Source organism: Euprymna scolopes, chromosome 44 (genome assembly GCF_053919585.1).
Source record: "Euprymna scolopes isolate OS-2025 chromosome 44, ASM5391958v1, whole genome shotgun sequence".
Taxonomy (NCBI): domain Eukaryota; kingdom Metazoa; phylum Mollusca; class Cephalopoda; order Sepiida; family Sepiolidae; genus Euprymna; species Euprymna scolopes.
This window is the reverse complement of record NC_136525.1, coordinates 47,845,453-47,858,967: the sequence shown is the minus strand read 5'-3', so window position 1 is coordinate 47,858,967 and position 13,515 is coordinate 47,845,453. Positions and strand designations below refer to the sequence as shown.

The window sequence follows — 13,515 nt, the reverse complement described above, 5'->3', positions numbered from 1 at the left end:
GACCGCCCTCCCCGCTCCCCTCTAGCTACGCCATAGCGCTATATATTTAATTTGCTATATCAGCTAGATTTAACTCAATTTTCAGGGTAAATTTATATGCCATTTTAAACTTAAGCCTAACAGACCAAGAAAAATATTATTTCAAAGACAACAGTGTAGTATGCTTACAAGCGTGTATTTCCAGAAGTACGCAATATTATGCTGCGGAAACTCTGCGTCTGATACTGTGGCTATGGCTGCCATCAATGAGCGATGCCATGGCGGGAATAACTCCTGTCCAGGTAAAACATGGGGAAAAAAGTAACAGAGATGAATTTGATAGAAAGAGGGATAAGGACCTGGCCAGAGATAGTAAGTTAATATGTAGAAGCAGTTTAACATATGTAAAATTGATAATGACGATGATGATGATGAGTCATGATTATGATGATGAATTTTGATGGTGGGGATGGTGATGATAATGTCGATGATGATGACAGTTGTGAATATAATGATGATAATGGTGATGATGACGATCATGATGATAACGATTATGATGATGACGATCATGATGATAACGATTATGATGATGACGATCATGATTTTAGTGATGATGATTATTTGGATGATGATGATTATTAATGACTAATAATGTCGGCGATAATGATGACAGTCGTGAATATAGTGAGTATGGTGATGATGACGATCATGACTATTTTGATGATGGTGATGATTGTGATCGTGGTGATGATGATGATGATGATGATGATTATGGGGATTATGTTTGTGATGTTGATGACGATGATGATGGTGATTGTCATGATAATGTTGATTATAGTGATGATAATGGTGATCATAACGCTGATTGTGATGTTAATGATGATTATTACAGTGATGATTATTTTGATTATGGTGATGATTATGGTGATTATGATCGTAGTGATGAATCCAGTGATGATGATGATTATGATGTTGATGTTTATGATGATAAAGGGGATGATGATGATGATTGTGATAATGATGTTGATTACGTTGATGATGATGATTATTATTGTTATGATGAGGAAGATGATAGAATCAGATATTGCAGCACTTTCATGGAAAAAATAAAATCCGAAATCACAACAATCACAAGTTTATTAAAATGTTTGTTTCAAACTTTCTTTCCTATTACAGTTCCAATTTCACGAATGGTCTCAAAGTCATGGAGTATTTCTACGATAAAGTCCGAACTTTGTCTGGTTTGAATCAAGCTATGGTAACAGCGGAAAAATTCGTCCAGCTTTCATCAACAATGTTAAAAGCTGCAAAAGGTAAATTATGGTCAACTAATTATGGTCAACTGGAAAGGTGAAGACCAGGGTTAGGGTTAGAACCTTTTTTTTTTTTTGCATGTGGAAAGTGGGATAACGGAGGACGTTAATCTGAATAAATAAATGCTATATATATATATATATATATATATATATATATATATATATATATATGTATATTGTATGTGGAAAGTGGGATAGCAGAGGACGTTAATTTGAATAAATAAATGCTAAATATATATATATATATAATATATATATATATATATATATATATATATATATATATATATATATATATATATATATATATATATATTGCATGGGGAAAATGGGATAGCGGAGGACGTTAATCTGAATAAATAAATGCTAAATATATATATTTCTTTTCTTTTTTTTTTGCATGTGAAAGTGGAATAGCGGAGGAGTGGGGACGTTAATCTGAATAAATAAATGCTATATATATATATATATATATATATATATATATATATATATATATATATATATATATATATATATATATATTTGCATGGGGAAAGTGGGATAGCGGAGGACGTTAATCTGAAGGAATAAATGCGAAATTTTTTACTTTTTTTTTGCATGGGGAAAGTGAGATAGCGAAGGACGTTTATCCGAATGAACAAAAGCTAAATCTTTTTTTTTTTTTTTTTTTTTTTTGAAAAGTAGGATAGCGGTGGACGTTAATCTTAATGAATAAATGCGAGATCTTTTTTTTTATCTATCCTAATTATATTACTTGGCCTTCGGGCAAAGATCGAAGAGCCCCCCCCCCACCCCCGCTCCCCAGATTTTGAGTTGCCTGATGCCTCATTTCTTGTTCATCAGTTTTGTTGTCAACTAAATAAAAAAATATATAACTCAAAGTGTAGGATCTTTTCTTCATTTTGTAGTTCTCAGTTAATGGAGGAGAAATATCTCACGACAATGGCAATTTTTATTTTTATTCCTTTTCCCGACATTAAAAAAAAAACGAACCTCATGTCTATCTCTGCCCTACAATTTGGTTGTCTTCGAGTCCAATGTAAACAAATTCTTGATAAACCGTCCACTTAAGTAATCCAATTTACCAAATTTCCACTATTAACGATTACTAAAATATTATCTCCATTGACTACTGTACACTCAATAACACTTATCCTCGAGTGGCCTCTGGGCCTTGATAAGTGGTGACCCCTATGTAAGAAAAACAAATAAGGCTCAGAAATTGACATAATAATTCCGTGAATGATTCTGCGTTACGAAACAGGTGTTGTCGATAAGTGTGCGTTTCAAAGTACTGTTATCTAACCATGCCGATGCAAGCAAAATACGTGTAAAATTTCATAATGTCATTCATCTGTCTTTTTAGATCTGCCAAACTACCTGAAATTCAGCTCGAACAACTCGTTAAGTTTTGCATACAACAGGTTGCACAGATTTGGACCCAATGTTACCCAAAGCGTCCTCACAGAATTAATAAACCCGGAAACAATCAAGGTAGGTACAATACACATTAGAATCAACTAGAAGAACTGCGTACTAGTAAAGGAGTTAAGCAACATGTAGCTTGGCCAATACGGAATGGGTACCCCATCTTTCCTTGATGTGAGGATTGAAAAATGTATTCATAAGAAAGTAGTTAAGCAACGTGTAACTCGGTCTGTACCAGATGGGTGACCATTTCAAAATCTTAGCCGCTGTATGCCATCTTTCCATAAATAAAAATCAAAACTGAGGAAATTTTTAAAGAAAGTAGTTAAGCAACGTGTAACTCGGTCTGTACCAGATGGGTGACCATTTCAAAATCTTAGCCGCTGTACGCCATCTTTCCATAAATAAACATCAAAACTGAGGATATTTTTAAAGAAAGTAGTTAAGCAACGTGTAACTCGGTCTGTACCAGATGGGTGACCATTTAAAAATCCTAGCCGCTGTACGCCATCTTTCCATAAATAAACATCAAAACTGAGGATATTTTTAAAGAAAGTAGTTAAGCAACGTGTAACTCGGTCTGTGCCAGATGGGTGACCATTTCAAAATCTTAGCCGCTGTATGCCATCTTTCCGTAAATAAAAATCAAAACTGAGGAAATTTTTAAAGAAAGTAGTTAAGCAACGTGTAACTCGGTCTGTACCAGATGGGTGACCATTTAAAAATCCTAGCCGCTGTACGCCATCTTTCCATAAATAAACATCAAAACTGAGGATATTTTTAAAGAAAGTAGTTAAGCAACGTGTAACTCGGTCTGTACCAGATGGGTGACCATTTCAAAATCTTAGCCGCTGTATGCCATCTTTCCATAAATAAAAATCAAAACTGAGGAAATTTTTAAAGAAAGTAGTTAAGCAACGTGTAACTCGGTCTGTACCAGATGGGTGACCATTTCAAAATCCTAGCCGCTGTACGCCATCTTTCCATAAATAAACATCAAAACTGAGGAAATTTTTAAAGAAAGTAGTTAAGCAACGTGTAACTCGGTCTGTACCAGATGGGTGACCATTTCAAAATCCTAGCCGCTGTATGCCATCTTTCCATAAATAAAAATCAAAACTGAGGAAATTTTTAAAGAAAGTAGTTAAGCAACGTGTAACTCGGTCTGTACCAGATGGGTGACCATTTCAAAATCCTAGCCGCTGTACGCCATCTTTCCATAAATAAACATCAAAACTGAGGATATTTTTAAAGAAAGTAGTTAAGCAACGTGTAACTCGGTCTGTGCCAGATGGGTGACCATTTCAAAATCTTAGCCGCTGTATGCCATCTTTCCGTAAATAAAAATCAAAACTGAGGAAATTTTTAAAGAAAGTAGTTAAGCAACGTGTAACTCGGTCTGTACCAGATGGGTGACTATTTAAAAATCTTAGCTGCTGTATGCCATCTTTCCGTAAATAAAAATCAAAACTGAGGAAATTTTTAAAGAAAGTAGTTAAGCAACGTGTAACTCGGTCTGTACCAGATGGGTGACTATTTCAAAATCTTAGCCGCTGTATGCCATCTTTCCGTAAATAAACATCAAAACTGAGGAAATTTTTAAAGAAAGTAGTTAAGCAACGTGAAACTCGGTCTGTACCAGATGGGTGACCATTTAAAAATCTTAGCCGCTGTATGCCATCTTTCCGTAAATAAACATCAAAACTGAGGATATTTTTAAAGAAAGTAGTTAAGCAACGTGTAACTCGGTCTGTACCAGATGGGTGACCATTTCAAAATCCTAGCCGCTGTACGCCATCTTTCCGTAAATAAACATCAAAACTGAGGAAATTTTTAAAGAAAGTAGTTAAGCAACGTGTAACTCGGTCTGTACCAGATGGGTGACCATTTCAAAATCCTAGCCGCTGTACGCCATCTTTCCGTAAATAAACATCAAAACTGAGGAAATTTTTAAAGAAAGTAGTTAAGCAACGTGTAACTCGGTCTGTACCAGATGGGTGACCATTTCAAAATCTTAGCCGCTGTACGCCATCTTTCCGTAAATAAACATCAAAACTGAGGAAATTTTTAAAGAAAGTAGTTAAGCAACGTGTAACTCGGTCTGTACCAGATGGGTGACCATTTTAAAATCTTAGCCGCTGTATGCCATCTTTTCATAAATAAACATCAAAACTGGGGAAATTTTTAAGGAAAAATGTTAAAACACATTGTTTATAAACCTCCTCTGTTTTCTTATTCATACTACCGGGCAACGCCTGGTATCCTTGCAATAAACTTAACTCTTTGGATTCTTCAGGCTACTGTTCTCATCTCTAGTGCTATATTCACTTTTGGTCGATGTAACTTCCAGCCTTCTTCAGGTTTATCTTGTTGAACTCGGGGAAACTTACTAGCAAACACTAGAATATGTACGGAATTTTTAGCAGAAAATTTTATTTAATTCACGGTACGGGGTAGCATGTTCTTTTTCTATCAGTCATGACCCGGAAGAAATGTTTTGAAATTCTTAATTGTGTTCTTAGTATTGTAACAGAGCGTGTACAAGCATATCAGTAGCAGCCGAAGGATGGATAGCTAATGAAGGTATTCGCAGCAGCAGCTGTTTGAGTATTATGCAAATTAGCAAGTATGCACGGGCTTGCGTCACAAGAAAAAAAAAGACACCACATAATCGAGGAGAATAAAAAATGCTGCCGAGAAGATGGACGTGTTACTCCACTGTAGCAGTGAGAGACTTTTAAGCTGGTGTGGAAGCGGCAGGGTTTTGTTAATCTCACAACATACGAAATGAACAGTAAAAAATAAAAAAAAAATGCTTGGAAAGTAATGGTAATAAAAACCTTTTGCTAAAACAGAATTTTTTAAAAAAAATTTGTTTCTTTCTTTGCAACGGTCCCCACATTACAGTATCAACCGTACTGGGAATTGAACCATCAACCTTCAGAAACTGAATTTTACCTTGTACTTTATCCATTAAGCGACGGGTCCACTATTCAGTTGCAAGTGACATTCTTCTGGGGGTTGGAGATACAACTTCGAATTATCTAGGACTGCTACTCAGACATGGCTGACGGGACGAGAACATACAACCCCCATAAATTAAATAAAGAGTACCGTTTGAAATTCTGTGCAGATTTCAGAGTTCGACAGAAAGATTCCAGTATTAGACAACATACACCTGAAGAAGGTTGGAGGTTACATTGGCCGAAAAGAGTGTGATACCCCTGTAAATGAATAAAGAGTATCATTTGAAATTCTGTGCAGATTCCCGAGTTCGACAGAAAGATTCCAGAATTAGATAACATACATGTGAAGAAGGTTGGAAGTTCCATTGGCCGAAAAGAGTGCGATACCCCTGTAAATTAAATAAAGAGTATCATTTGAAATTCTGTGCAGATTCCCGAGTTCGACAGAAAGATTCCAGAATTAGACAAGATACACCTGAATAAGGCTGGAGGTTACATCGGCCCAAACTTTGTGAGAATAACACTCACGATGAGAAGAATAATGCAAATAATGCAAATTCTCGATTCCCATCTCAAAATTGCGGAAAATATATTTGAGTTTGTAACTTACTAATTTTTCTTTTCAGGACTTCTTGGAAAATAGCCACAATGTCTCCAATGTGCTCTGTCAAGAGAATCTGTGGTCTACTGGTGCGGATCCCTCTCAAAATGAACCCATCTCTTTCTGCACTAAACAAGATGTCAGGGCCGTTGAGGAAGTCTTATCGAAATTATCATTGGATAAATTAAACACTTTGGTAAGTGTATTTTTTTAATACTTGTCTAAAATATGTTGTAATAGAGTATAAGGCTTTATAAAATCTGGATTTCTGCAATGATAAAATACAACCCCTATAAAATCTAAATTTCCGTATGCAATAAAAAATATAACTCCTATAAATCTAAATTTCCGTATGCAATAAAAAAATATAACTCCTATAAATCTAAATTTCCGTATGCAATAAAAAATACGATCCCTATAAAATCTAAATTTCAGTATGCAATAAAAAATACAACCCCTATAAAATCTAGATTTCCGTATGCAATAAAAAATATAACTCCTATAAATCTAAATTTCCGTATGCAATAAAAAATACGATCCCTATAAAATCTAAATTTCCGTATGCAATAAAAAATACAACCCCTATAAAATCTAGATTTCCGTATGCAATAAAAAATATAACTCCTATAAATCTAAATTTCCGTATGCAATAAAAAATACAACCCCTATAAAATCTAGATTTCCGTATGCAATATTTTATACAGTATATAGTTAAAAATACAACCCCTATAAAATCTAGATTTCCGTATGCAATAAAAAATATGATCCCTATAAAATCGAGAATGTTGCATACTATAAAAAATAAAATACCCTATGATAAAATCGAAATTTCTGTATGCTATACTAAGGTGTAATCCATACAAAACCCAAACTTTTTAATACAATAATATAGTATAACTGCTACGAAATCTAGATTTTTTTATGCATAAGATATAACCTTTATGAATAACTAGCCTGGGTGCCAGGCGTTACCCGGGTGTTTGGAGGTGTGTATTGAGCAAAAAAAAAAAAAAAAGAAGTGGTATTAGGCAGGTAGGCAGGCTCAAACCCATACCGTAAAGGAGGAAAAGAACGTGAAAAAAAAGTGACGTCTTTGCCGTTGGGTCCATCGCAAAGTGACAGATGTTTAAATTAAGGCTAGTCAATCGAAAAGAGGGGATGACTTTCAAAAATATCGGCGGAAAAAGTGACCCTCCTAGTAGAAAAGTGTCCAATTGACGGTGACGGAATTAATGTTTTTAGCCAATTTTTCGATATTTGTTTCCCGGGTGTTTGGATGTGTATGTTGAGCAAAAAAAAAAAAAAAAAAAAAGTAGGAAGACAGGCTCGAACCGGTACCGCAAAGGAGGAAAAGAACGAGGTAAAACCTAACGTTTATGCTGTTACGACCACCGCCAAACCGGAAGCGACATTTTTAAAAATTAAGGTTAGACAATATAAAGGAGAGGATAGCTTTTAAAAATATCGGCGAAAAAGTAACCCCCCCCCCACCGCCTGTAGAAAAATGCGTAGTTGAAGGGGAGGATATTAATGTTTTTAGCCAATTTTTCGATATTTGTCATATGAAAGGTCGAACTTCAAAACGATACCGATCTTCGTAAAATCCGTCGCCTCTATTTAAAGTTTAAGGCAGACATGCAAACAGACATACATACATACATTTATATATTGGTAACTAAAAATTTTCGACCCAAACTGATGAAAAAGCTTGCCCTATCTCAGAATACCCTTTATGTAAAATTTCAAATATTTAGACCAGAAATTGTCTGAGTAATTTGGAAGAGACCGCAGAGGTCAATTTAAAAAAAAAAAAAACTTTGACCCCTATTATGACCCCTTAAAATTTATTGTTCTGGGCTCAAATCAAGTTATTAAGTTAGATCCATGTCCAAGGAACCTATATCTAAAATTCCACGTGCGTAGACCCAAAATTGGCGGAGGAGCTTGGTAGAGTTCTCAAAGGTCAAATCGTGTAACCTGTATATCAAATTTCGAGACTGTAGACTAAAATTTGGCAGAGTTATCGCTTAGGGAAATGTACACAGACACACACACACAGACACTTTCACTTATATATATATATATATATATATATATATATATATATATATATTAGAGAGAGAGAGAGAGAGAGAGAGATAGATTCCCTTTTACACGCGCGATGTCCACTGAATCCGTTAGCGCAAAAATCTTTTATTAAAATAAAAAAATAAAACGACTTAATCGCGATTATTTTGGGCAAATTCTTAAAGACTGAGACTTTGTTTTCAACCCAGTGTGCCACTTTAAAAAAATTTTCTTAAATCTTTATAAAACATAATAAACAAGTTTATTTCTTTAATAGTGAAATCTATACATAAAAGTTAAAATGTCTGTGTGTGTGTGTGTTTGTCTGTCTGTGTGCGTACATTTCCCTACCAAATAACTCTGTCAATTTTCAGTCTACAGACTCAAGATTTCACATAACAAGTATTGAGATTTGGGAAAATCTTTTTAATCCGTTTTCGGCCAGAAACTTGGCTGTGAAGGGGTCAAAGTTAAACGATTTGACCTTTGGTAACTCTACCAAACTCCTCAGCCAATTTTGGGTCTAAACACTTGAAATTTTAGATATACGTTACTTGGACATGGATCTAACTTTATAATTTGATTTGAGCCCGAAACAATAAATGTTAAGGGGTTATATTTGGGGTCAAATTTTGAAAAAAAAAATTGACCTCTGCGGTGTCTACCAAATTACTATTATACATAAAGTGTATACAGACCTAGGGCAAGCTTTTAAATCGCCTTTTTTTGCTGAAAATTTGGCTTCCAACGGGTCAAAGTTCAACAGATTTTATCTTTGCGGCCTCTAGCAAACTATTCAGCCAAGTTTGGGTCTAAACATTTGAAATTTTACATAAAGGGTATTCAGACATGCAGAAAGCTTTTTAATCAGTTTTTGGGCTGGCAAAGGTCAAAGTTTACAGAGTTGACCTTTGCAGACACTACCAAACTCCTCCGCCAATTTTGGGTCTTGAACACTTGAAATTTTAGCTGTAGGTTACTTGGACATGGGTCAAACATTTTAATTTGATTTGAGCCCAAAACAAATGTTAAGCGATTAAAATTGGGGTCAAATTTAAAAATAATTGGACATCTGCGGCCTCTACCAACTTTTCTCTATGGTAGTTAAGGAAGACTATTATATAGAAAGACATAACCGTACATGTGCACACTTTTTAATATATACATATGTACATAAAATTATGGACAGTATATAAAGCCCGAGCAAAGCCGGTCGAAAATGCTAGTAAAAAATAAAACAAGTTTCATCGTAGTCACAACTTTCAGCCGGGAGTTTTTTTTAGCAAATTAATTTTATAAGTGACCTTCTTTTTTTTAAATTTGAATTTTGTAACACAATAAAAATGTAACACTAGAAAAATGTAACGCTAGAAAAATGTAACACAATAAAAATGTAACACTAGAAAAATGTAACACAATAAAAATGTAACATTAGAAAAATGTAACACAAGAAAAATGTAACACTAGAAAAATGTAACACTAGAAAAATGTAACACAATAAAAATGTAACACAATAAAAATGTAACACTAGAAAAATGTAACACTAGAAAAATGTAACACAATAAAAATGTAACACTAGAAAAATGTAACACAATAAAAATGTAACACTAGAAAAATGTAACATAATAAAAATGTAACACAATAAAAATGTAACACAATAAAAATGTAACACTAGAAAATCTTTGTGAAAAGTAGAAGAAATCCTTATTGCTTGTTTTTTGTTTGTTTTATTTTTTAAATTAAACTTGAAATCGTCGAAGTTACTTTATCTAATTAAACCCTTAAAGACTGAGAATTATTTCTTCCAATACAGTGTGCCAAATAATTGTCTCGGTCTTTTAAGATGAATTAGACGTATATAAAATTGTGCTTATTTTTTAGTCGTGCTGCCAAATCGTACATCAAATCTGTTGCCAATGTCGCTGGAAAGATGGTGGGATCCTTCTACCGCTCCAGAAGATATCTCACTACTGATGCAATTCTCTATCTGAATAAAAGCTAAGTACGTCCAAGGATGGAGTACTGCTGCCACATCTGGGCAGGAGCTGCTAAAAACAGCCTATCCTGCCTTGACAGAGTACAAAATAGGCTTCGTGGCCTAGTGGGTGATGCCCTTTTCTCTTCCCTGCAACCTCTCTCCCACAGGAGAGACATTTCGAGCCTGTCTTTGTTTTATCGTTACTACCATGGCAGGTGCTCGTCTGAGCTCCAATCTCTGGTCCTCCGTCACCAATCTTTCACGATAAACACCCATCTAGCTGAAACCACTGTCAAAAGTTTTCCCCATTCTTTATCTATGCCTAAACCAAAATGTAGATTCCATGAACAAAGCTTCTTTCTTAGAAGTGCACGGCTGTGGAACTCTGTTCCGTTCACCTGTTTCCCACCTGACTACAACTTGGACGTCTTCAAGTCCAACATAAACAAACTCCTGACAAACCGCCCCCTTAAGTAAGACACTCTATCAAATCTCCAATATTAATGATTACTACAATACTATCTCATTGATTACTGTACACGCAATAACCCTTATCCCTAAGTGGCCTCTGGGCCTTGATAAGTAGTGACCCCCATGTAAAAAAATATATATATATATATATATATATATATTTGCCAAAAAAAATAACTGAAACTTGTGAGTAAATTCATTTTATTGTTTATTTTAATAATACCACAACAGATTTTTACAATATTTTGCGCCAACAACCCCAATAGGAGCAAATAATCGTACGTTATTTAGTTGTACAAATTCACTAAAGCTCATTATGTACGACGAAAACTGGCACTACTACTGAGACAATTTTTATTTTTGTACCTTTTCTCCACGTTAAAAAACGACCCTGGTGTCTAACTCTGTCCCGTGGGGAGGCATAGTAAATAGCTACGATTACATATATATTTTTATTTTTATGGTTTAGATAATGTATATTTTATTGAGATAAATTACTAATGAGATATCAGACATAAGTAATTTAAACGCATTAAAAATTAACTAAATATTAACACCCTTCAACCATAATGCACTTTCATTTCTTGTTCTCTTTCGGTGGAGGAGCAAGGAGCAGTCCTTCACGACTGAGACAATTTTTATTTTTGTACCTTTTCTCCACGTTAAAAAACGACCCTGGTGTCTAACTCTGTCCCGTGGGGAGGCATAGTAAATAGGTACTAAATCTCCGATTCGGCTCCTGCTGATTTAAGCAATTTTACTCTTTGTTTCTATATGACAAACAGCAGGAGCAGTCAGTCGTACATTGATTGGGCATAATTTTGGTCATACATTTTTAGTAAAACCCTATTCGTCGGCAAAACGATAAAAATCCGATGACACCCCCCCTCACACTAGTACCAATTTTTCAATTTACACTCCTTAGCAGCCCCCTTTTTCTGGATGAAACCTGATTAAAAAGGTTTTCACATGTCTGAATATCCTATATACCAAATTTCAAATCTGTAGATCAAAAATTCGTTGAGTATATAGGTTGAGAAGCTGTAAAATACGCGTAAAAAATTTATATTTGAATTCATACAGAAACTGAGACATGTTCATGCGAGTATTATTTGTTTTTTTTCTAAATAGTTCACTTCTTATAAAAAAAAATAAGAAATACTCGAGCTGAGATCGAAACCAACACCTAAAGACAGTGAATCGAGTACGATAACCATTAGACTAGCGTTACACGTTCTTTAAACAGTGTTTTCAAGCTTACTTATTCTTAACATAAGTCATCTGTCACGTGAACGATTCACGCATGCACATTCGTGAAACAGTTAGGAAACAGACTAAACTGTCGTGACCCCCACGTACCAATTTTTCAATTTTTACCCCTTAGTAGCCCATTTTTCCAGATTTAAAACCCCACGTGTCTGAATATGCTATATACCAAACTGCAAGTTTGTAGATAAAAGTTCGTGGAGTATATAGGTTGAGAAGTGTCCTTTCTCACATACACGTGCACTCTCACTTTTATAGAAAACTGTTTTTAAATTTATTATTTTTCTATAAAATCAAATGTTATGATAAGAAAATGTAGATTTTGTATACATTAACAAGGTACACCTCATATATATATATATATATATATATATATATATATATATATATATATGAGTAATATTATATAGGTCCTGGATATGACCTTAAACTATATCCAGTGGTGAGGCCCCAGCTTGCGGGTTTTGGGGACTGAGGAGCAACCCTTTAATTGCCATTGCTCCCAGGTCCACTAGGACTCGGAGTGGTAGTACCTGTTAGGGTCCCAACTATGGGTTAAAGAGAAACCGACTTGAAAACAACAAATATATTCTATTAAAAAATTTGTCTTCAAAATCTTTGGATTCGGCATTAAATAACTTGAAAGGGGTTGATATGTCGTACAACAAAAAACAACCAACCAATACACACACATATATATATATATATATATATATATATATATATATATATATATATATATATATATATATATATATATATATATATATGAAATTTATTACTGTGAATCCAGAATGAGTTTACAAATTGTTTCAGCTAGTCCGGTTTTTCACCACTGGTAAATAAATATATATATATATATATATATATATATTAGTGTTGGGACGATTTATCGGAAGATTTGGGGGAATCGGAAAAATACATGCATTTTTCCCCCCCGATGCCAACCCGATTCTTTTAATTGTCTTTTTTATTTAATTTTGTTTAAAGCAAAATCTTACATTGCTGGTAATAATGATAAAATAATAAACGTTTTTTTTTTTTTAATTTAAATTTTTTTTTTTTATTATTTTAAAATACAAGTTTAAAATCGATAAATCACCCTCTACAAGTGTAATTTACGTTTAGGAAAATATCTGCACATTAAACAAGTGTTTTTACGAAAATGGGGGGAAATAACATTCCTATAGTTAAATAATTTTTATAAATATAAGATTCATAAAGAATCGGAATCTGGAAAAATATTGGAATTGCCCCATCACTAATCTATATATCTATAAAAGTGAACGTGTCTGTCTGTCTGTCTGTCTGTCTGTGTACATTTCCCTACGCAATAACTCTGTCAATTTTTAGTCTATAGACTCGAAATTTGAAATACCGGGTACTGAGATTTGGGAAAATCGATGTGACGGGTGTCAGCCAGAAATTTGGCTGTTAAGG

At 34.2% G+C, this 13,515-nt stretch overlaps 1 protein-coding gene across 4 annotated transcripts in view; it reads left to right on the top strand.

Annotated features, from left to right (window-relative positions):
• The window catches only part of LOC145268835 (uncharacterized), a 1,065,816-nt gene that overhangs the window by 268,346 nt on the left and 783,955 nt on the right, over window positions 1-13,515 (top strand). For all 4 annotated transcript variants that reach the window (XM_080124499.1, XM_080124501.1, XM_080124498.1 and 1 more), the window contains exons 13-15: window positions 1,156-1,292; window positions 2,665-2,792; window positions 6,319-6,489. In XM_080124499.1, coding sequence (XP_079980625.1) covers window positions 1,156-1,292; window positions 2,665-2,792; window positions 6,319-6,489 — 436 coding nt within the window. The remainder of the gene's footprint in view (window positions 1-1,155; window positions 1,293-2,664; window positions 2,793-6,318; window positions 6,490-13,515) is intronic.